This window comes from Crotalus tigris, unplaced genomic scaffold, assembly GCF_016545835.1.
Source record: "Crotalus tigris isolate CLP2741 ecotype Arizona unplaced genomic scaffold, ASM1654583v1 scf7180000017701.1507938, whole genome shotgun sequence".
Lineage (NCBI taxonomy): Eukaryota > Metazoa > Chordata > Lepidosauria > Squamata > Viperidae > Crotalus > Crotalus tigris.
The window spans coordinates 1,099,959-1,125,065 of record NW_024096577.1 but is presented as its reverse complement, the minus strand read 5'-3'; the positions used below and the strand labels follow the sequence as shown (position 1 = coordinate 1,125,065).

Genomic DNA, 25,107 nt, shown 5'->3' with positions numbered 1-25,107 from the left:
TCTGCCTATTCCAGGTCATTGGGGACGACTCCATAGCATAGGCGAACAAAAATGCCAAATCCAGTCTGAACATCTGACTGACTGCGACGAATCATTATCATAATTACTATAATAGCGATTTAAGTACATATCTGAATATTTTGAAATATAACTTGACAAACATTACATATCGATCACTGCTCGCTATTAATACGCTAAATATGTTAGTTATTAAGTAAATCTTTGTGCCATTAATACAAATGTGTAATTAAGTAGCTAGTTATTAAGGAAAATAAACATTGAAGTCATACATGTGTCCAAATTTACAACATAAACACAAGAGGAGGACTCAGAATCCAGGATTAAAAATGAATGGAAGACAATTCCTTACCGGAAGAGGAGGTTCACAAAGACTACTATTTCCGCCCGTCTTGCCATGTGCAAAAGAAGCCTTGCTGGTGCCGGGGACAGAGCGGTCTCGTGATGATGGCGTCATCGGTGCGCAGCAGTAAGATGGCAGCTGCAGCGGCGCGCTCGCTGCTACTTTTGCGACTCTCCAGTCGGACCTGGAGATGTCGGGATCGCGTTTACTCCTCGCCGGGGCTGAGGCGGCATTTCCCTTCTGCGCCTTCCGTGGCGGGACCTTGGACGGCATGGGCGCCATCAGGAGCGCCGCAACCGGAGGAGCAGCAGCGGCGGCTCTTTCTCTTGGGCGGACGTTCTTCCAGCGGCTATAGCAGCAGCAGCAGCAGCAACGGCGAAGACAACTTGGAGGGCTCTGAGGGCGACGGAGGCCTTCCTGGCTCCGGCGACAGCTCGGGCTCAGACTCTGGCGGCCCAACTGTAGTGACAGCGCTGGCCCCGCTCATGGTCCCTGAGCACGTCCCCCACGTGCCTCTTATACCTATCTCCAGGAACCCTGTCTTCCCGCGCTTCATCAAGATAATCGAGGTGATCCACGTCAATGATATTTTTCAGATAATGAAGAGAAATTGGGAGAAGAGGAAGAAATCGTTTTTTCCTGGGAGGGGCTCATATCTTGGGGAAGAGCTTTGCTTTGTACAAAAACCTTGGTTCACTCTCTGGTACAGGTAGTCCTCGACTTGCAACAGTTTGTTTAGCGACCATTCAAAGTTACAAGAGCACTGAAAAAAGTAATCTTTGATCATTTTCCACACTTACGACGTGCAGCATCGCCATGGTCACGTGATCAAAATTCAGATGCTTAACAACTTGATGGTTGCAGTGTCCCGGGATCATGTGATCACCTTTTGCAACCTTCTGACAAGCAAAGTCAATGGGGAAGCCAGATTCACTTAAACTTAAGAACTGCAGTTATTCACTTAACAACTGTGGCAGGAAAAGTCATACAATGGGGCAAAACTCACTTAACAGATGTCTCATTTAGCAACATAAAGCTTGGGCTCAATTGTCATAAGTTGAGAACTACCTGTATATCAAGATAGTAAGTCTGGAAAGGACCCTCTAAACAAGCTCCTGTCTTCCATTGGGGTGAAATGCACCTGTGAGCAGACTCATGATAAGGCGAGTTATAATGTCAGAGACATAGCTTAGCATTTAGTTTTGTTGCCTTGAGTGGCTTTTATAATTAGACAGTTGAAATAATTATGGTAATAATGTATGAAACAATGGCTCTGCATCTAGCGATTTCAGATTTAGCTCTATATATTTGAAATTGCAGAAGGATCCACTACTGGGAAGAGAACCAGTTTGGTATAGTGATTAGAAACTGGGAGACTTGAGTTCTAGTCCACATTAGATGCAAAGCCAACTGAATGACCCTGGTCCAGTCATATTCTCTTAGCTCTAGGAAGGAGGCAATGGCAAACCACTTCTGCAAACCTTGCCAAGAAAACTGCAGGGGGTGGTCTAGGCAGTTACCAGGAGTCAGCACTGACTCAGGTATAACAATAACAGTAATAAAGTAGTAGGTAAAGAGCCCCTCTTGCATGGATTGTTGCTTTCTAGTAAACCACAATGTTTAAATGGGAACATTTCTAATTCACACTCTAGGACAGGGGTCTTCAAACTTGGCCCTTTTATGACTTATGGACTTCAACTCCCAGAATTCCTCAGCCAAGCACTGTGGCTGAGGAATTCTGGGAGTTGAAGTCCACAAATCATAAAAACCTCTGCTCTAGGAACAAAGGCTTTGTTGTAGAATTTAGAGGAGCTGTTGCCATGACCAGTCTGTTTTAGCTTGTTTTAATCAGTGGTCTAGTATGAAACAGTAATTTTAAGCATACAATAGTATATAACCTGGTAATCTAGCACAGATTTTACATTAGAAGTGGACAAGCTTTTAGTGACTGATGGGTAAGTTTGCAAATGGGTAGGGTAGGTTTGGGAGATTTCTTAAAAACTGCACTATGCCTATTGTAAGGCTGGGGTTTTTTTTTATGTTTCCCACCTCAGGGTGGCAGAAGACTACTGTAATTTATTCTGACCAATAACCATAGACAGAGGGTGTTCTAAGGTCATAAAAAGATTACTTTGAGGCCACAAGTAGTCAACCCCTGTATTATATTATGAAAGCCTCAGCCATTCTCTGTGTATGTACTGGGCAAACTTTGTTTCTCCTGCAGACATAAAGTATTTCTGTCAGATATAAAATGAAAAACAAAGATAGCCACGTTAAACCATCTGAAGGAAAAAAACAAAAATTTATTGGTCGAGCAGTTCAGTTCTTAAGTTTCTGAGCTAGATTGACCTGAAATAAGATTTGGTTGGGAAAAAAAGCACATTCATATAAAAGTAACTAAAGCAGAAGAGCTAATTTTTGAATTACGGTACATTATTAGCAAGTCAGAAAGAACTTTTCCCACCGCATTGTCCATGCAAATTCTTGTAAATTGGTATTGCTGCATATTCATTTTTCATTAAATGAGTTACGAATGCCTTTTTAAAAGATTCAAAAAGTTCAAAAGCACAATTCTTACTTGTGGATTTTGTTCTGTCAAACCTCTGGCTCGATTTCTTGCTGTTGAAAGGTTTTAAAAGACATTCCATAATTTTGGTAGATTATATTTTGATAGATTTGTTTTAATAGATTTCTTAGGATAATTTGTTTCGAGTATTCAATATGTTTGACAGTGTTGCCATTTAAATTTGTTATAAGGTTTTTTTAACTTTAAAAATTCTAAGAATCTAATTTCCTCTTTCAATTTAGCCATAGCTTTAGCTTGAGATAGGTCATAAATTACAGTTATGTAGCAGTACTAAATTTCTTTTGACAATTTAGTCCTTGAATTGGATTGTAAACCTTGGTTTTGTTTTGTTTCTCTGTACAAATCTGGCAACAGCTATGGCCTTGGCAGGGTTTCAGTTCTCTGTTTTCAAGTTCAGGGTTATACCGCAATTGGCAACTATTGTTATCTTTTTCTCATCAGGAATACTTTGACTAACAATAACATGTGAAAATGATCTGTTAGACAGGGCCAGGGGGATATTCCAAATTCAAGGAATTTTATCTAAAATATGTATTTATACCATGTTTTTTTCAATGGTAGAGCCATGGTAGGCTTACTTAGATTTGAAAATAGATTCTCAACAGTATATATAAGCTTTTAATGTTAGAATAAAAATACAATTTCATGGTTTCTAGTTATTTCTGGGCCAAAGGATATGACTAACAAGTTAGCCAGTTTCTTCAGATTTTAGCAAATTTCATCATCTTATTTGAGTGAAGCCATTCATTTTAAAACTAGAATGTATCACCAGCATTGATAATTGGCTTTTCCTTAACCTTACCAACAACTTGGAAAATGTCTGGTTTTAGATAGTTTTCCATTTTTTTTAAAGGCCCCGAGTTTTCCTAAATGTAGGAAGATTGCAGTCATCTCAAAGTTACCTTTCATGGAAACTTTTTTTTCCAAGTAATAGCCATCATTAAGTTCCATAAGATAATTCTGTGATATAGTGATATATAATAATAAAGTTGGAAGGGACCTTGGAGGTCATCTAGTCCAACCCCCAACCTATATAATTAAAGAAGCTATATTAGAAACATTGATGCCTGCTTTTGCTTGGCATAATTTTTGCAAAAATACTTAAGGCACCTCGCCTATTTTGTGACAATGTGTTAAATGTATGCAAAACAAGTGCAGGGAATCCCAAAGGTGCTTTTTCAAAAGGCAACTAGATTTGTTTTTCCTTGAAGATGTTTTACTTCTCATTTAAGAAGCTTCTTCAGTTCTTCAGAAACATCTTCAAGGAAAAGCAAAGTTCAGTTGCCTTTTGTCCTTTGGGACAACCATGATCTGGATGACTGAGAATCTCCATAGAAAAATGCAAGGAGTGTTGGAATCAATCCTCTTGGAGGCGTTTGTGTAATGTTTTGGGGCCAAAATTGGTAGAGATCTCATGGATATAGAGCTATCTGAATAAACAGCTTAGACTGCTATATATTTGAACCTAGATTGGTATTCTTGATAAAAATGGACAGACAGTCCCATGGAAAGGAAGGAAAGAGTGTACTGTACACTCTGCATCCCAGGTTGGGCATAATAATATGGATAAATACAATTTATAATTTATTTTTGAAGGGTCTTGTTGAAAGCTGGCGTATTGGAGTTCAGCGTCATGACATCTGTTAATGAACGTCTCATCAAGTCTATTTTAATTCTTAGGTAAAAAACAAAAAACTGGTTGATCTGTTGAGGAGAAAAGTAAGTCTTGCTCAGCCATATGCAGGTGTATTTCTCAAGAAGGATGACAGGTAAGTTGTAATTTTTTAATGTAATGCTTACATTATGTTTACTCTGAAGATCAGCTTATTGTGCTCTGTGAAGGCCAATTTAAAAGGACATGTTCTCTATCTCATTTTAGAAATAAAAAGAGTTCTCTTCTATTGCAGAACTGTTGCAGAGTGTTATGCTTTAAAAAATAGCTTCTGCTGTTGCTTAGCTGGAATTCAGAAATCTGAAATTTTGCAAACATGAATTCCCACTTATACAATATAATATGAAATAATTCTATGTTTTATTATCTCTAAGTTTGGGCCCCTGAGCAGTTGAGAAATGCTGTGATCACAAAATAGCTGTCAAGACTTGATTGATCATAGGCAATCAAGTTGTCAACTCTTAGTTGACAAGATAGATTTTTTCCATGATGATCTGTCCCTAGTCTGGTCCTTCAGCTGTCCCAAGGGTGCTTCTACTGCCACTGTAAACAACCCAACTTGCTGCTAGTCTTCCTCTTCTCTTTCCTTTTGACTTTCTTAGCAGTGGGGCCTTTTCCAGAGAGACAGGCCTTCACATAATAGATCTGAAGTAGGATAATTTGAGCCTGATCATTTGTACCTCGAGTGAGAACTCCAGCTTGATTTATTCAGTGACTCATTGGTCTGTTTACTTTCCCTGTCCACAATATTCCCAGGACTCTTCTCCAATACCACATTCAAAAATGTCAATACTTGGTATTGGGGATATCTCCCAACTACAAATAATATATTTATGATTTTGAATTTGCCTCACTTCTTATATAGAATTTATTCTCAACCCCTCCCAGCACCAATTAGCTAGTCATAAAACATGGATCTTCATATTTTTTTACAAGAGACCAATAAATCGGTCATCAGATTAAGGAGCACATGGATATGTTCTGTGTGATCTGCTGGCTAGCTGAATATTCTCTATTGCTTCTGTCAACCAATATTTATCTAGTGGGTAGTTTTATCTATGCATGGAAGCATCTTGGCTGCTATTCTTATTAGGAGTGAATGTTTAGAATTACCAAAATTTAATCCAGAATACTGTCTTTATCCTGACTGGGATTATTTTATAGCAGGATAGTAAGAATCTTGCTTATGGCTGTGTGGTGATTTTGAATATCATATTTAGACATCACAATAAGATGACAAATTTCAAAGTATCCCCCATTTCCTGTAATTACTTATTTTTCATAGATTCACTAGTGAATTGGAGAATGCTATCTAAAATGGGAGATGATGATGATGATGATGATGATAATAATAATAATAATAATAATGTTGGAAGGGACCTTGGAGGTCATCTAGTCCAACCCCCTGCTGAGGCAGGAAACCCGTCCTATACTATTTCAGACAAATGGCTGTCCAGTCTCTTCTTAAAGACTTCCAGTGTTGGAGTATCCACCACTTCTGGAGGCAGATTGTTCCACCGATTAATTGTTCTAACTGTCAGGAAGTTTCTCCTTAGTTCTAGGTTGCTTCTCTCTTTGGCTAGTTTCCATCCATGGCTTTTTGTCCTGCCTTCAGGTGCTTTGGAGAATAGCTTGTCTTCCTCTTGTTTGTGGCAGCCCCTGAGATATTGGAACACTGCTATCATGTCCCTCTTAGTTCTTCTCTTCATTAAATTAGACCAGGGGTAGGCAACTTCGGCTCCTTTATGACTTGTGGACTTCAACTCCCAAGCTGGCTCAGGAATTCTGGGAGTTGAAGTCCACAAGTCATAAAAGAGCCATGGTTGCCTATCCCTGAACTAGACATACCCAATTCCAGCAACCTTGTTCCTTGTTATGTTTTAGCCTCAATTCCCCTAATCATCTTTGTTGCTCTTCTCTGTACTCTTTCTAGAGTCTCAACATCTTTTCTACATTGTGGTGAGTAAAACTGGATGCAGTATTCCAAGTGTAGCCTTACCAAGGCATTGTAAAATGATATTAACACTTCACGTGATCTTGATTCTGTCCCTCTGTTAATGCAGCCTAGCACTGTGTTGGCTTTTTTGGCAACTACAGCACACTGTTGGCTCATATTTAAGTGATTGTCTCCGAGATCCCTCTCACAGTTACTATTATTGAGCAAGGCACTTCCTATACTATACCTGTACATTTGGTTTTTCTTGCCTAAATGTAGAACCTTACTTTTTTCACCACTGAATTTCATTTTGTTAGATAGCGCCCAGTGTTCAAGTCTGTTAAGATCCTTCTATATCTTAAGTGTTGGTTATTCCTGACAGCTTGGTGTCGTCTGCACTTGATGAGTTCCCCATCTATCCCCTCATCCAAATCATTGATGAAGATGTTGAAGAGCAGTGGGCCCAGAACAGAGCCCTGATAGATTCTTTTCTATCATTTAAAGTTTTATGTGTCAAAATAAGGTGTAAAAAAAAGTCTGTCAGCAAATTACTTTGCTCCGAAGTTAATATTAAAACAGATTTCTGTTTGCTGAAATTGAGTTCTCATCTTTCTCCACAAATGTCTCTGAGTAAATACTTTGATTTTTTTGTGTGTCAGCAATGAAGCAGATGTGGTGGAAAACCTAAATGAAATCTATCAGATGGGGACTTTTGTCCAAATCCATGAAATGCAGGATCTGGGTGACAGGTTGCGGATGATTGTCATGGGACATCGGAGGTAAATACATTCCACAATTCTTGGACCTTCTTTCTCGTTCATGTTTGTGTAATTGCTATATTGTGGTGGATGGATGTGGAACAATGCCATTCAGCATTGGAGAATTGATGTTATATTGATGAAGAAGATCTCTGTAACTTTGCATCTCTTCTGCATGGAGGCAGACATTAATTTTTAAAAAAAAAATTGTGACTTGAATCTGTCTTTGGTTCTGTATAAGGTTTAGCACATACCTAATCTTTAGACCATGTCACTATTTCAAACAGATACAAAGCCACACTTTGTATGGAGTCTAGAAGATAAGAAAAAAAATCATTTTTTCCTTCAGTGGGTTCTTACCCTGTTCTTTTCCTTCCTTGGGGTTTCAGAATTCGCATCAACAAGCAGATGGAAGTGGAGCTGGAGGAGGCCGAGACCAAGAAGAAACCCCGTCAGAAGCAGAGGCGTTCCAAGCAAGAAGCGAATGAGCGAACAGAGACAAAACACCAAGATGCTGAACTGGTGCTGGAGCCACTGCAGGCATCTCCAGGCGAGGTGCTCATGGTGGAAGTGGAGAATGTGGTCCATGAAGACTTCCAGGCCACTGAAGAGGTCAAAGTGAGTGAGGGGACCTAATAGGACTTCTTTCTGGAAGGAAACCACCTGAACCTGGGAATGCAAGGATGCCCACTTCTGCACGTATCAATCCTGTCTTAGCCAAACAGGACCCACAAAGATTCTCTCTTGCAGACATGTGGAGCCCTGTGCAATGGGCAAATACAGATTTAGCCTTGGAAATTCCCTTCCAGTATTTATCTGGTTGTACCATTTGTTTGCAGGCTCTGACAGCAGAAATTGTTAAGACCATCCGGGATATCATTGCCTTGAATCCACTTTACAGGTATGCTTTCCATCCTCCTTAGCCCCAAAGCAGATGCGGGGGCCTCTGTTGTGTTCCTCAGTTCTTTTCCCACAGTCAATTTAGCAAAATAAAGCTCAGTGTATAAAGCAATCGTTTTTCCTGGGTAGCCTGTAGATCAGACATGTCAAACTCGCGATGTCACGTGATGTCGCGCAATGTATCAGGATGGTTTTACCATTGCTGGCAATGGGGTGGGTGCGGCTTCCAGATGATGCATCCGGCCTGCGGGCCGGCAGTTTGACACCTCTGTTGTAGATGATGGTTGATAGACGTGGTTGTTAGTAATTTGGGGTTTGTAAATAACAGCAAAATATAAATAGCCCAGCAAAGAAATCCACACAAATTAGGGAACCGTGTCCTGCATGCCCAACACGGGATTTAGCAGCAATTTTAATTAAAATAGAGTCCTGCCTCATCTAACCGATAAACCTCTGTTTCTTAATCTGGAGACATTTTCTCTTCCTTGTATGTAGCTATTGCCTGCAGGCTGATAATAATATATGTAGGGCCCTTTAAACAATGGTATAGGTCAGACATGTCAAACACAAGGCCCAGGGGCCGGATGCGGCCTGCGAAGTGGTTTCATGTGGCCCGCGAAGCCATCCTGGAAACAGTGAAGGAACGGCCCCCACTGTCTTGGCCCTGGCCCAGGCCAGCCGGGAGCCAATATACAATTTTGTGATGGCCCTCTATGCTGAAACGCATTCAGTCTTAGCTCCTATGCTGAAATGCATTCAGTCTTAGCCACATGACCTGAGAGGAACGATGAGGCTCCTCCAGTGGACCATGCCTTGACACTTGCTCCGGTCCCACCCCCTTCTGCCAGAGACCCTCAGATCTGTCCCACTCCTGCCCAGGCCCCCACAGGCACCCTTGATGTGAACGATGTAGAGCTGGCCACACCCACCCAGTAGGCCACACTCGCTCCATCCATGCCCACCCAGTAGGCCGCACCCACCCTGGTCACACCCACCCGGCCCCCTGAGGGCAACTGCAATGCTGATGTGGCCCTCAGTGAAATTGAGTTTGACACCCCTGGTATAGGTAGTCCTCGACTTACAATCATTCTTTTAGCGACCATTCAAAGTTACAACAGCACTGAACAAAGTGGCTTACGACTGGTCTTTGTACCATTGTAGCATTTCCGTGGTCCCATAATCAAAGTTTGGGCACTACAGACTACAGACATACTAAGTGTGTGTCAGAGCATGCACAGTCTTATTGTGTGAGATAACCCAGGATAGACACAGTAAATAGTGGTCTATATTAAATGGTAGTTTATCTTACATTATCTACAATATCATACACCAGGAACATAATACATACACGTGCTAATACAGCAAGATCCAACACACAGCAGTTACAGCAAGAAAACGGAAGAGAGAGAATACATTTGCGGAGCCTTCCCTTTTATACAAAGGCTCTTAAAGAGACACAGACCCTGCTTGTTCTTAAAGAGACACAGACCCTGCTGACTCATTTCCATCATTACATCTTACATAAGCTGGTTAGCTGTTAAATTATTACCTTGACAGTGTGGTTTCAGAGGAATGTGGAGATAAGCAAGGAAGGTGGATTGTGGGAAGGGTTCTGGTCCGCTGCATCATGTTCTTTCGGTATATGTGCTGGAAAAGATGGAAATGCGCTTTCTGCTAGATGCATCTTTGCTTTGACATATGTTTTAATTTGGTTCATTGCAGAGAATCTGTGCTTCAGATGATGCAGGCAGGCCAAAGGGTGGTTGACAACCCAATCTATTTGAGTGACATGGGTGCAGCTTTGACCGGAGCTGAATCACATGAGCTTCAGGACGTCCTAGAAGAAACCAATGTAAGGGAGAAGAGAGTGCCACACCACAATAGGCTGAGTTTGAGGAGACTCAGTAACTGGGAACAATTAACCAGCCCTTAAACAGTGACAGCTTGGGTGATACAGCTGGTCAGAGTACCCTGATTGGCCCAAATGTGAACGTGTTTTGTTGCTTCTCTTTTTCTAGATACCAAAACGCCTCTACAAAGCACTGTCTCTCCTCAAGAAAGAGTATGAACTGAGCAAGCTTCAGCAGCGACTCGGGCGGGAGGTGAGGCCTGCAAGGGAAAATGGAGATTCCTCTTGCCTTCTTCAAGAACTTCTTGTCCTTTCCTGTAGTGAGATGGAAATTAACGGGCCTTGGACGCGTGCCTGGCTGAGGAATTCTGGGAGTTGAAGTCCACAAGTCATAAAAGGGCCAAGTTTGAAGGCCCCTGGTCTAAAGCCCCAGCTTTTGTTCCATCTCCAGGTGGAGGAAAAGATCAAGCAAACTCATCGCAAGTATCTCCTGCAAGAGCAGCTCAAGATCATCAAGAAGGAGCTGGGCCTGGAAAAGGAAGACAAAGATGCCATTGAGGAGAAGTTCCGAGAGCGCCTGAAAGAGCTGCTGGTTCCGAAACACGTCATGGACGTGATTGATGAGGAGCTGAACAAATTAGGCCTCTTAGATAATCACTCCTCGGAATTCAAGTAAGCGGCAACTTTTGCAAACATGTGCAGTTTCTTTGTCTCTTCCTAAGGATCAGGAAATCAGTGTGATGAACAACAGTGTGAAGTTTCTAGTACTCTTTTTGTATCACAATGTAACTACTGTGTGATAGAATGTTAGAATATATGTGAGTGTGTGTGTGTAACCGTGGTTACATTCCCAAATGTATGTGATACAAAAGGAGTACTAGAAAGTCCACACTGTTGTTCGTCACACTTATTTCCTTGTGTGTGTGTTTGTGTACATATAGACACACACACACATACAAGCAGTGCTTGAGTTACGACTTTAATGGAGCCTGCCCATCACGGTTGTTAAAGAAATCACTGTGGACATGAAGTGAATCCTTGGTCATTAAGCCAACCATTGGTTTGCTGTGGGTGTGATTTTGCCAAAAACTGGACGTAAATGCTGGGTTTTGATCAAAACTGCCATAAAAGGTGATCACAAATGGCCTAAAACGTGGCCTATTGGCTGAGCACCTGAAGCGCAGTCACTTGATCATGGAGAGGTGTAGCCATCAGAACTTTGAATCCAGGTTAAGTCCTCCCCAGATAGGTCTGTTGGAACTTCAAAGGATTGCTAAGGAACCGGTTGTAAATTGAGGACTACTTTTAGTTACAGTTATACACCGTCCATCTCTTAAGCACACAAGATCACTTTCAAATGCCACCTTCAGCACCCCTCCTGACCCAGATAAATAAGTTTAGTGTAACAACCGCTGTTAAAAAGGTTGCTTTATAACCATCACAAGTTATGATCACGATGGGCAGGCTCTATTACTGTCATAACCTGAGGACTACCTATGTTAAATTTATTTCCATGTAAGTAAGTATAATTTTAATGGGAGTTGAGGGACGCTATGAAGGAAGTATGATTTGGTCAAGCTTTTCTACTCTGCTCTTTGGATGCTGATGCTCTTTTGGTTTCTGCCAGCGTCACCCGCAACTACTTGGACTGGCTGACATCCATCCCGTGGGGCAAATGCAGTGAGGAGAATCTGGAATTGGCCAGAGCCCAAGAGGTTTTGGAGGAGGATCATTATGGCATGGAGGATGTGAAGAAAAGAGTGCTGGTAATGGCTTTGGATCTGTTCTGTTGGTTCAATATATTGCTCCCTAGCATTATTTCCTAAAGAAGCAATTTAGGTTAATGATTCCATTCCTTAGCAAAGCAGATTAAAGTATATCATAAGGATGTAAAACTGGAGCAAAATGGAGTGTCTGTGGAGAGAATCAGCATAATGTTCATAACAAACGCATGTTGGTTACCCTGCTCTTACTCCTCCAGCCCTTTCACTGACCGGCAGATTAAAAAGAAAGCCCTGGGTTGTCTTTCCAGCCTCTGCTAGCCAAAGCTGGACTTGTGTCAATCACACTTCTATTCCTGTCCTTTGTACGACTCAGGAATTCATTGCTGTCAGCCAACTGCGAGGATCCACGCAAGGCAAGATCCTCTGTTTCTACGGCCCTCCAGGGGTTGGGAAGACCAGCATTGCCCGCTCTATTGCTCGTGCCTTGAACAGGGAGTACTTCCGCTTCAGCGTGGGTGGCATGACGGATGTGGCAGAAATCAAGGGCCACAGGTATGTGCATCTTGGGATTCCTTTGCAGGACTTGTCCAAAGTATGATAGCTGTAATGTCGGGAGGGAGTTGCTAACAAATCCATCTCTTTCGGGTCATAGGAGCTTGGCTTCCTGATGTGCAGAGGCATCCACGGGGTGTGGCCAAAAAAGTCTAGAGTACATTTGTAATGCAGCAATTGAAACTTTGCCACACACATTAAAAAAACAGCTTTGATCATGCTGTCATGGATGCTCCACTGGCTTTTTTCACCACACCTTGTGCACTCATCTGCTGGTGTCGATTCTACTTTCTCTAGCTGAAAACGTGTCTCTAGCCTGTGCATGGATATTTATAAAAATAATATAAATTCTCATGGCAGTCTGAATGGCAAGCAAGGAGAAGTTGACTCTGATTGAGATGGAGAAAACTTTGCATAATTTAGACAGTTAACAACACCTTCTCCATAATCACATCTATTTTTTCTGGAACTACAAATTATTAGAATTATCTATATTAATATATACAGTACGGGTGGTCCTCAAGTTAACAACCATAATGGAGCCTGCTCATTGCGGTTGTAACTCATAACCATACATTGGGTCACCCACATGAATCTTTAACAATCTTTTTTGCAGCAGTGTTAAACAAAGCAGTGGTTCCTTATGAGCCATTTTTCCTCAAAATATAAGCCTATTTTTGGCAAACCATCTTAAAACGCCATGCGATGCAAGACGCTGCAAATGGCTATAGATGCAGACCAGTTGCTGGGCATCATCCAATGTGTGGTTAGGTGTCCATGTTGGAACATTGAATTTTGGTCATAAGTACCCCCTAGGATGGTCCATTGTAACTTTAAACGCTCATAAATTGAGGACTAGCTGTATATACCTACATGATCTTGCATGTATCTGATTGTGTACATTGAGACTTTTGACTGTCCATATAGTTCTTAACTTTTTTCCAGGCAAACAAAAATCAGAACCTTTGGCCTTTTTCAAAATAGTGCCCAATGCTTCAGGGGAGTAAAATCTAGCTGTTGCCAAATGCTCTGTCCTACCAATATATTTCACACTTGAAGCTCTAATACTAATAGGAGCCCTGGTTTCACAGTGGTTAGAATGCAGTATCGTAGGCTGACTCTGCCCACAGCCTGGAGTTCAATCCTAAGGGGTCTCAAGGTGGACTCGGCCTTCCATCTTTCCGAGGTCGGTAAAACGAGGACCCAGATTGTTGGGGGCAACATGCTGACTCTGTAAACCACTTAGAAAGGGCTTGTTGTTGTTAGTTGCGAAGTCGTGTCTGACCCATCGCGACCCCATAGACAACGTTCCTCCAGGTCTTCCTGTCCTCTACCATCTTCTGGAGTCCATTTAAGCTCACGCCTACTGCTTCAGTGACTCCGTCCAGCCACCTCCTTCTCTGTCGTCCCCTATTGCCCTCAATCTTTCCCAGCTTTAGGCCCTTCTCCAGTGAGTCCTTCCTTCTCATTAGGTGGCCAAAGTACTTGAGTTTCTAGAAAGGGCTATGAAGTGGTATATGTCCAAAGAGCAATTGCTATTGCTAATACTCGCCCAAGGACTCTCAGGAGGGCACTGTTAAAAACAAGCAAGCATTCTACTCCATCTGCATGCCTGTGTCGGTCATTTGACTGCAGTCCTGATCTCTTTCCACACAGGCGGACGTATGTGGGAGCCATGCCGGGGAAAATCATTCAGTGCCTGAAGAAGACCAAGACGGAAAACCCTTTGATCCTGATTGATGAGGTAAGGGCAGATGAGCCTCCTTTCTGGGAGTTTTCAAATGCAGCCTTGCGATGCTTTGGCTCCCTTTGTTTTGTTTTTGTTTATTCTGGTGGGTGACAGCAATGGACCATTCTTTCTCTGATGCAGGTGGATAAAATAGGGCGAGGCTATCAAGGAGACCCTTCTTCTGCTCTCCTTGAGCTGCTGGACCCAGAACAGAATGCCAACTTCCTGGATCACTACCTGGATGTGGCAGTGGATCTCTCCAAGGTACGTTTCCCCCATTGGATTTCCCAGGAGGGGCTGTGATTCCTCCGGCCTCAATCCCCGATTTCTCCATTTAAACACTTCAGGCCAGGAATAGCAAAGATCTTTCCCACTATTGGAATAAGCTTGCTTGTTGTCTAACTTATTTTCTTTTCATCAATTGACAGGAGATTAGTTTAATTCTCCTAGAACAGAGGTAGGCAACCGTGGCTCTTTTATGACTCGTGGACTTCAACTCCCAGAATTCCTGAACCAGCATGGCTCGGCTTGGAAACCTCTCCCTTTCCCCTCAGCGTGGCTGGCTCAGGAATTCTGGGATTGAAGTCCACATGTCATAAAAGAGCCAAGGTTGCCTACCCCTGTCTTAGATGGAACTAGCTTTTTAAAAATTATTTGCAAGCTTGTAGATTTAAAAGTTTTAGGAAGGACTTGTGTTGACTTTATTATCTCCTTGCTTTAGTTTTTATACTTTTTATGTGTGTTACTTGAACAATTGTGATGAGGGGGCAGTGGTGAAATTGAACAACTGCACAAATGGGCCAGTGAGAGTTAATTCCAATCTTCCAATTCCAGTTCTGCTTATGTGCAGAACCTTCCTGTTAGCTATATAATGCCTAAAATCCTGGACCACAAAGTCTATGGCAGTGGTTCTCAACCTTTTTAATGCCGCGACCCCCAACCAGTCGTAGGTCGAGGACTAAACCGGTCATAAGTCGAGGACTAAACCAGTCGTAAGTCGAGGACTACCCAACCGGTCATAAGTCGAGGACTTTCCCTGCCCGGGAGTGCCGCGCATGCGTGGTGCCGCCCCCTGCGCCGGCCTCGGCGTAGCTGGCAAGCGGCAGAAACGGAGCAGGCCAACCACCGGCTGGGCCACCAGCTGGCCCAACCCAAGGGAGGTAAGGCACCCGCCGGAAAAGGGGAAAAAATGGCGGACAGCCTTGCTTGGCGACCCCCGTGAAATGGTCGATCGACCCCAAATGGGGTCCCGACCCACAGGTTGAGAACCGCTGGTCTGTGGAGGTTCTCAGTTATTCAGGTAACTGGTTGTCCCAAAGGTGCTTTTTCAAGAGGTAACTGGGCTTTCTTTGTTTTTCTTTGAAGATGTTTCGCTTCACATCCAAGAAGCTTCTTCAGCTCTCACTGGATTGGTGGGGAATGGAAGGATTGATATTCCATTCCAATGACCAGCTGTCTGCAAGGAATATAAATCCTTCCATTCCCCACCATCCAGTCAGAGCCGAAGAAGGTTCTTGGATGAGAAGCAAAACGTCTTCCAAGAAAATCAAGAAAGTCCACTTGCCTCTTGAAAAAAGCACCTTTGGGACATGGGCCAGAAAGGCTTTTGGCCTGAACCAGAAGAGTTTTCCCCTAGATCAGCGGTTCTCAACGTTTGTGCGACGGCGACCCCCGTCACACAAACGTTCTGCGCATGCGCGACGGCGCCCCTATGCGCGGCGCACATGCGCGGCGGCGCCCCCTGAGGGGAAAAAATGGCGGATCGCCTTCTTTGGCGACCCCCGAAAAATGGTCGATCGACCCCAAATGGGGTCGATCGACCCCAAATAGGTTGAGAACCGCTGCCCTAGACCAACCTTGGCTCTTTTATGACTCGTGGACTTCAACTCCCAGAATTCCTGAGCCAGCATGGCTCAGCTTGGAGAGGCTCAGCTCTCCCTTTCCTCTCAGCATGGCTGGCTCAGGAATTCTGGGAGTTGAAGTCCACAAGTCATAAAAGAGCCAAGGTTGCCTACCCCTGCCCTAGACACCCATCTTATTGGCTTGCTCTTCTTTTCTTTCATTTCCACCCAGGTGCTTTTCATTTGCACAGCCAATGTGACAGAAACGATCCCAGAGCCCCTGAGAGACAGGATGGAGATGATCAATATTTCAGGATACGTTTCCCAAGAGAAACTGGCAATAGCAGAGGTAATAACGAACTTGGTTTTAAGACTAATTTTTATCTGCTGCATCTCTTTTTGTTCAATTTAAATTTGGCATGGGTGAGTCCTGATTCATACCAGGGCAGAGGAAACCTGGTACAGTCTTGTCCGTTGCAATCGTATATCCAGGAGAATATATGTTAATATTTTGCTCTATTCTGTATTAGTAAAAAATATCCAAACATCAGGTGAAGGATGGAGATATTTATACCTAAAAATGGAGAGTTACAAGGATGATCCATAAATTAGTTTGGGGTGGGCTTGTTGAAACTTGCACACTGAGTAGGAGGAGCCCTGGTGGCTGAGTGGTTAAAGTGCAGTATTGCAGGCTAACTCTGCCCACAGTCTGGAGTTTGATCCTAATGGGCTCAAAGTTGACTCAGCCTTCCATCCTTCTGAAGTTGGTAAAATGAGGACCCAGATAGTTGGGGAGCAGTGTCGCTGATTGACATTGTAAACCGCCCAGAGAGGGCTGTAAACCACCAGAGGGCAGTATAAATGCTATTGCTATTAGGAACTCCATTCTGCCCCCTGAAGTTTGGATTTGATATCTTAGTTTTTTCTTCTTCTTTTCCTGCCAGAGATATTTGGTTCCTCAGGCTCGTGTGCTCTGCGGATTGGATGAAAGCAAGGCCAGCATCATGAGTGATGTGCTGACGGTCCTCATCAAGCAGTACTGCAGGGAAAGCGGTGTGAGGAACCTCCAGAAACAAATAGAGAAGGTGAGGCAATCATACCTTTTGAGGGAGAGGCATCGAGACTACGTGTGCGCAATTTCTCATGGGCTTAATCCTCCCTCTTTCCACTACCACCCCGCCCCCCACGGGCTCAGGTACTTCGGAAATCTGCCTACAAAATTGTCAGTGGAGAAGTGGAGAAAATCGAAGTAACCCCCGAAAACCTCCAGGACTTTGTTGGGAAGCCCATTTTCACGGTTGATCGGATGTATGACGTGACTCCTCCCGGAGTGGTGATGGGCCTCGCCTGGACAGCAATGGGTGAGGCGGCCGTCAGATGGTTCAAATCTCAGCCTGGGCACAAGCCTTAATTGAATGCTTCTTTCTTCTGTTTCTGATTTTTAAGGTGGACAACGGGGGGGCGGGGGGAGAGAGACAGAGCTGCGAAAGGCAATTTAGGCCAGAATAAAGCATGATAGACTTACAGAAAACAAGCATATATAGAAAGTGGAAAAAAGCAGGAGATTTTTTTTTTTTTTTTTTTACAATGCTAGCACTCGGGGTCCTCCAATGAAACTGATATGCCTGGAGAGTCAGGACAGATGAGGAGAAAAATAAATAAACAAATATTATGGAATTTGTTGACACAAAATGGTGAGCAGCCGCAGTTTGGGTACTTTCTGAGGAAACTCAGGCTCATGAAGAACAGAGTGGATAGGAGATGGGATTCAGAAGGGTAGAGGTGGTCCTCAACTTACAACTGTAATTGAGTCCGCAATGACGGTCACAAGTCATGACGGTTGTTAAGTGGGTCACCATGTGAGCAACCCAATTTTATGTTTTATTTTGGGTTTTTTTGCTTCAATCGTTAAGTGAAGCCATTGTTTGCAATGCGGCATTTGTGGCCAGAAACCAAAAGTAAATGCTAGTTACGTGACCCATGGGCTGCTGCAAAAGGCTGTAAATTTGAATCTAGGTCGTAAGTACCTTTTTTTGGGAGGGTCTGTTGTAATTTTGAATGGTTGCTAAGCAACCAGTCATAAGTCAATACCTGTATAGATTCACGGTACTTTAATACAGTAAATTTATGCTATAGCCTGTCTCCTAAGTCATGAAGTTAGAAGAAGGCTGTATTGAGGCCTGTTTGAAGAACTTCCTGGTAGATTGCCACCACCCTTTCCTAACCATTACCCCTTAGTTGCTTCCTTCCAGCGTCTTAATTTTGATTTGTTAGATCATGCCATAGTGGGGGGAACACATTATAAATCAAGTTTTCTTTTCCTTTAGTTACAAGACATACGATGAAGCTAGTGAATTGGATTATAGGCAAGAATAGTTTGCTTACTAGGTGGTAGAGTTGAGTCCAGAATGGATTTCATGCGTTGTTTGTCTTTTCTCCTCAGGTGGCTCAACCTTGTTCATAGAGACCTCTCTCCGGCGTCCGAAAGAAAAGGAGAGCAAAGACGGGACTCTTGAAATGACAGGTCAACTGGGGGATGTAATGAAGGAGAGTGCCAAAATTGCCTACACGTTTGCCCGGGCTTTCCTGATGGAGAAGATGCCCACCAATGACTTCTTGATGACCTCCCACATCCATGTACATGTGCCAGAGGTACTCAGCACATCACAACCTTTCTATTTCGTTCTGTATTTAGCATAATGTGCATTTCATAGTGAAATGGGATTTATGGTGGACCCTGACAGTGCTGAACTCCATTCCCAACTGCACAACATTCAGGGTTTGTTGATACTGAGCAAGTCGTTTGTTCCCCTCCCCCCTACACAGAGATGGTAGATTTTTTTCTTTAAGGTTTTTTTTTGGGGGGGTGGTGGTTGCCTTCAAGTCAGGGGTGGCACATTTTCAGAAGTGGTTCTCCCTTGCCTTCTTCCCAGGGCTGAGAGAGAAGGACTGGCTCAGAGACACCCAGCTGGTTTCGTTCCTAAAACAGGACTCATACTTTTGCCTAAAGCTAGTTTCAGGTTTCAGGCCTAAAATCACACCAAACTAGTTCTGTTTTAATCATGCTTATGCCTACTTTGTGTCTAGATTTTCTCTTACAGGCACTTGGGATGCACCTGTTTCCTGAATAGATTCTGAAGTTTCATAGCAATACATTTGTATTAAAACAGGCAAGGAACTCGCCAGTATTGTCTTTAGGTCCTAGCATTTGGATGTGGATGGAAACTTGTTTCCTTATGCTTTTCTCAGTAATGAAGTTAATACATTTTGTTCATTTACACTTACAGACTCCGATCTTAAAAATACCCACTGAACTTTTTTTTCCCCTTAGGCTGTTTGGAACCTGAGAAATTGTTGTTATTGCAACTTTTCTTAGAATCGTGCTGGAACACAGGGAACTAGACTTGCTTCAAACCATCAGTTTTCTCCTGTAGCTTATTAAGGGAAAGAATTTTCATAGGTTCCGGCAAGAATGTTACTTTTGGATGACAGAAATCCTCTTAGGTAAAGCACCAAGCGTAATGCTTTACTGGGAGAGAGATCTGCCTTGAGAATATTTATAAAAAGACCCAAAAAGATTCGCAAGGTATTCATGTATCATATTTAGGATGATTCCAGAGGCCTTCACACTACATAAACCTCACCATCATTTGCACAACCCAGTGAAGTTTTCTTACTGTTCTTGCTATTCCTGAGATGGAGAGGGGTTGGGGGGGGGGGCAGCAGGAGGCTTTTGGGAAATAAGATTCCCGGAAATATCTTCAGGATTCCTGGAATCTTCTCAAAATAACAATCGTGGGACTTTAGATAGTATTTTGTAAAATCTGTTTTTATCGTATTACACAAAACAAAACGAGAATCTATGAATTGGGGTGGAAGAGTTAATATTTTATAAAACCTGTTTTTATGGTAGTCCACAAAACAAAAATCTTATGAACTGGGATGGAAGGATTACATAGTTAACATCCCTTACATCCAGTGAGCTGTCTTGGGCTGGCTGCATAAAGACTTAATGGCTGGGTGTATCCCCGTATATAATTCTACAACCTTTAATGGTAATATCTTAACCATAAACTTATATTCTATTTTTTGAACAGCAATATTCCCCCCATGGGGGAGGTGCACCATTCCTGGAGGTACTGCAATACCAGGTTGATGCTTGGAGTGGATAGAGCAAGCTCTCAGCCCATCTCCCAGTTCCAAAAATCCATTTAATATTTAGTTCTCAGATAGAGAACATATCAGATATTAAACTGATAAGAACAGATACTACACTTGATCTTAGCCAAAAGGCCGAGAAGCGATAAAGTAGGGGTGGCCATAGGCAAAGGCCCACCTTTTCAAAGCAATGTTGTTGTAACAGTGAGTAAATTCAAGCTGCTGAGCTTTTCACCCAGTCTTACAATAGATATTGTTTGTAATCTTATCAGATTTATTCTGTGAATGTTCTTCTTTTCATTAACCAAGGAAGTGGCCATCTGTTATAAAATATAATATCAGAAATTTTGAAATCTTTTTATCTGTATGTATTTCTGGTATGCCTATATGAGTATTCTGACTGTGATTGGTTTGAAATCTGCATAAGCCTTCCCATTTCTCCCCCATGCGGCTTTGCATAGCTGTTATTCATCTGCCTACCAGTAGAGGTCTCAGGACCTTTTACTTTACTGTAAGGTTCCGTGTTCTTTCAGCACAACGACACTTCCTCTATACTTCGGATTTCACGTGTCTGTTCCAAAATATTTATTTGTATTAAGAAACTTTGCTTGCTCTCTCTTCAAGTTTTGACCTGATCACAGAATGCATAATTATTCTTAACAAAGGTGACAGTTTATTTTCTATAATCCTCCATTCCTGCCAGATTGCCCCTCTCCCTCTGTCTCCCCAATAAATAATAAATATCTTTGGGAGAAGTAGTCTTGGGAGTGTGATGGAAAGCAGAAAACAGAACAATAAATAAAAGAAGGCGGCATTGTTCCTTTGGTTTGTGGCATCTTCTAAAGGCTTAACCAATTTAATTTGGTCCACAGATCATTTGCATTTATGTGCATTTATGTCAAAAGAACTTTATAAACACATTGCTAAGAACTGTTAACCTGGAACATAAAAAAACCTTTGTGGTGTAGATTAATAGTTTCATCTTTTGAACATGCTGAAATCAGATGATCAGGTTAAAAATACCTCCAGGTTGAGGAAAAGTATATAGGCATAATAGGATAGAAAAAGTAGAGAGAGCAAGTTAACAATGTTGGGGAAACAAACTCAGGAGTGAAGTTACAACTGAGAAAAAAAGAAGCTAGAATCCAGGGAAGCTGGAGCAGAATTTATGATATAAAAATGGAGAGTCAGGGAGGAATAGATAGAAGGGTCTAAGGCAGGGGTCTGCAACCTTGATAACTTTAAGACTTGTGGACTTCAGCTCCCAGAATTCCTCAGCCAGCATAGCTGAAGTCCACAAGTCTTAAAGTCGTCAAGGTTGCAGACCCCTGGTCTACGGGTAGATCAAAAATGTGCTAAACTGCAGTTGAAGTTTGCAGATAAGCCCTTTTTTGATGTTTTATTTGATTGGGTTTCTTTAATGTATGTTGTCCATAGATCTTTTATCTGAATTGATTATTCTCTTAAGGTAACTACTTAGGTATGGGGGGAGAACGTTTACAAAGGTTATCTTTATACTGTTGAGTAAGTAATTGGTGTTTGTGCTGCTTTCCCTTTATCTAGGAAAGCACACCAAAAGCAGTTGCAATGCAATGCAATGAAAGATAAATCAATTTAGTTTTCAAAGGGCACTTCAGTAAATTGTTCCTTCCTTGGTACACCCCCCCCCCAGTTAGACTTTAATTTCTAGAATCCTAGTTAATACTATGCTGATTGGGAATGAGTTGTCTTGCCTCAATTTAAAAAAAAAAAAATTCACACTCCGCTCCTTTGACGGTTTGGCCACATGCAAACCTTTTTGGCTAGAGATTGGCTCCTCGTTGGCATGGGGCAATTGTGTGCCTGTGTGGCTTCCCTTTGGAGTCGGTTGCAAAGTTGATTGTTGTCTTCAGTCAACCAACAAGTTGTCTGTGTCTTTCCATTCGCAGGGTGCCACCCCAAAAGATGGGCCCAGTGCCGGCTGCACAATTGTAACTGCCTTATTGTCGTTGGCGTTAAACCAGCCTGTGAGGCAAAATGTAGCCATGACTGGGGAAGTGTCATTGACGGGGAAGATTCTCCCTGTGGGAGGCATCAAGGAGAAGACCATTGCCGTAAGTGGAAAGAGCAGAGTCCTTCCACTGCTAGTAGTTGGTTCAAGAAAACTTGGAGACGTCCCTATTCTAGTTTACATACAGTATCTGTTTCCACACTTTATCCAAGTGGGTTATATGGCATTCAGATTTCCAAGCAGCAGTAAATCAATAACATCGGAAACGAGCTAATCCCTTCCATCTGTTATATCCCATTGTGGGTGGTCTTCTATTGCAGTGTTTCCCAAACTTGACAATTTTAAGGCACGTGGACTTCAACTCCCAGAATTCCACAGCCAGCGTTGCTGGCTGTGGAATTCTGGAAGTTGAAGTCCTCGTGCCTTAAAATTGTCAAGTTTGGGAAACACTGTTCTATTGCCAGAGATTTGGATCAGAACAAGATCCTTGCTTAGGGAGGTATCAGATTTCAGTTGGGCCCCCCATGTATCTACGGTGGATGAGATGATCATAGCTCTTATCTGATCCAGCAAGGACTTTTAACTGTGTACTTAGAAAAGCTGGCTGAGGAATTCTGGGAGTTGAAGTCCACAAGTCTGAAAGTTGCCAAGGTTGAGGACCCCTGCTTTAGGACATTTTTTCAGTTTTCAAAGGTGATTTATAAGGGCTGAGTGGGCTCACTTGGATTTTACTTGTTAAAAATACTCAGTTTCTATGAGCATTATGGCCTACAATCAAGGTCAAGGAAGGACAGAGCACTGGAGAACTGGGTTATTCGGAGGCTGTGTAAGAATAAATTATCATCCGGATAAAAACCATCAGTGATCCATCTGATGGCAGCTTCTAGCTACGAGCTATTCAGTCCTTTTTTTTTTCTTTCCCCTTTTATCATGAACAGTAGGGTACAATTTAGTTTAAGTATTGACAGTTGAACTACCAAGATAACTTAAGGCAGTGTTTCCCAAACTTGACAATTTTAAGGCATGTGGACTTCAACTCCCAGAATTCCACAGCCAGCGTTGCTGGCTGTGGAATTCTGGGAGTTGAAGTCCTCATGCCTTAAAATTGTCAAGTTTGGGAAATACTGACTTAAGGGATTGTACATTACAATAAAGCAGCATTTGCTGTTATCTGGTCTCGGGATTAAGAATACAGCACAGGGCCTGACCATGGGAGGGCAGAGACCTGAGGCCAGGGGGAAGAGGTGGTTCCTCGGTGTGTACTGACCACTTTCCCTTTTCTCCCAGGCCAAGAGAGCTGGAGTCTCCTGTATCATCTTCCCATCAGAAAACAAAAAAGATTACTATGACCTTGCTGAATTCATCAGAGAAGGACTTGAAGTACATTTTGTTGAACATTATAAGGAGATCTTTGACATCGTTTTCTCCAAGTCTGATTCTCCAGGAAGGTGATCTGCGGCTGGGGTGTCCATCTCGCCTTCCCACTCATTCCTCTCTGGAAGCAAGATGTGCTGGCTCAGCAGAGGTTGGATGTGACTCCTGCAAGGGCCGGCCGCTCATAATTATGGCTTGCTTTCCTACTCCTTTAGTCACTCTGAAATATATTCTACTCCCAACAGATTTGAATTATGAATGAATGAAAATGTTTCCTGTGACACGGGGCTACAAGACTAGACTGAAGATCTGTGAGGAAGTCTACTCCTTTGTTTTTCTCAAATGTATTTTCTTATTAGGCCTTATAAAATCCAGATCCCATTGTCTCTTGGTATTTTCTACTAGCACTTTATAAAATAATAGTGGAGCTATATTTAGATCACCTCTGGAGAGTACAACCAATGATCAGGGTGAAAGAAACTTGTATCATGCACACAGATCTCAATATAACAAATGTGATTATTCCCTGTGGTACAAAACAAAATCTATCAATCTTTAGTAGGATTCCCCTCCAGCAAGTTGGTAAGGCTGCTCATCTGGAAGATAATTTCACCTGAATTATTTGTTGGCCCACCATGCGGCGTTTAGTACAATATGCTAATTTATACATCAAGTAAAAAGCTATAGCAATTGCGCTCATGACATACTAAAGCAGGGCTTTTCAACCAGTGGTACGGGTACCACGTGTGGTACATTGGCGGGTGGTATGCGATCATCCTAAAAAAGTGGTAGTGGGAGAGAGGAATGAACTGAACCGGTGGCAGCACCACACAAGCCTGAGCAAGAGATGGCTGGAGCTGCAGGGCTGTAAGGGCTCAGCGGAAGCGACAGGATCAGTGCTTCTTCGGGGCTGTCAGGGCTCAGTGGAAGCACCAGGATCAGTGCCAGGCTCCAGTTGGAGCTCCGTGCTGATCCTGGCACTTCTACTGAGCCCAGAAGCGCCGATCAGCTGGAATGTTGCAGCATCTCCAGGGTCTTGTGATTTATTCAGATGCTTGGCAATTGATTCATATTTATGACGGTCAGTGTCCCAGGGTCATGTGAAGTGACCAAAACCTGCCACAACCCAGCAGATGGGAATAAAAACCAAACACCCCCCATCCCACCCCCACTGCCAACCCTCAATAGAAATGCTCACAATGAAAACCTCAACAGGAGGAAGAGCGCTGCCAGGTGGGCAGGCAGGTGTCTTGCTCGGCTGTGGCTTTTTCAGTGCCATTGTAACTTCGAACAGTCACTAAGCAAACTATTGTAAGTCGAGAACTACCTGTACTTTATCACTTTTTTCCTTTTTTGGGGGGGGGGTCATCACGTTTTTGACATCTTGCTAGGCGACTGGTGGTACTCGGATATTGCCATATTCTAAAAGTGGTACAATGGGTGAAAAGGTTGAAAAGCCCTGTTCTAAAGCACAAATAAATAAAACTTCACTATACCTAAATGTATCCATTAGACCAGTGATTCTCAACCTTTCTAATGCCGTGACCCCATAATACAGTTCCCCATGTTGTGGTGACCCCCAAGTGGGTGTGGCCACCAATAAGAGGGAGTAGGACAGCTAGGGAAAAGGGAAAAAAATGGCGGACAGCATGGTTCGGTGACCCCCGTGAAATGGT

At 42.8% G+C, this 25,107-nt stretch overlaps 1 protein-coding gene and 1 non-coding gene across 2 annotated transcripts; one reads left to right on the top strand and one right to left on the bottom strand.

Annotated features, from left to right (window-relative positions):
• Positions 1-442: 442 nt before the first annotated feature.
• On the top strand, positions 443-23,817 carry LONP1 (lon peptidase 1, mitochondrial). Its single transcript, XM_039338514.1, has 18 exons — positions 443-930; positions 4,629-4,717; positions 7,216-7,335; positions 7,704-7,932; positions 8,154-8,215; positions 9,937-10,066; positions 10,233-10,316; positions 10,515-10,735; positions 11,691-11,829; positions 12,161-12,339; positions 13,996-14,083; positions 14,210-14,332; positions 16,142-16,258; positions 16,854-16,994; positions 17,105-17,270; positions 18,353-18,561; positions 21,996-22,160; positions 23,345-23,817. Exons 1-18 carry the CDS (start codon positions 463-465, stop codon positions 23,507-23,509), a joined length of 2,895 nt encoding a protein of 964 aa, XP_039194448.1. The 5' UTR covers positions 443-462; the 3' UTR covers positions 23,510-23,817.
• Positions 20,024-20,214, bottom strand: LOC120306005. Its single transcript, XR_005556148.1, has one exon. It is a non-coding gene; the product is annotated as a U2 spliceosomal RNA (small nuclear RNA).
• Positions 23,818-25,107: the final 1,290 nt, after the last annotated feature.

What these genes read in the sequence shown, in the direction of transcription:
- LONP1 (XM_039338514.1), top strand. Translation starts at nt 463, where the DNA reads ATGATGGCGTCATCGGTGCGCAGCAGTAAGATGGCAGCTGCAGCGGCG. An exon ending in ACGTCCTAGAAGAAACCAAT is followed by an intron (nt 10,067 to 10,232) that starts GTAAGGGAGAAG and finishes CTCTTTTTCTAG; the next exon opens with ATACCAAAACGCCTCTACAA. An exon ending in CCTCGCCTGGACAGCAATGG is followed by an intron (nt 17,271 to 18,352) that starts GTGAGGCGGCCG and finishes TTTTCTCCTCAG; the next exon opens with GTGGCTCAACCTTGTTCATA.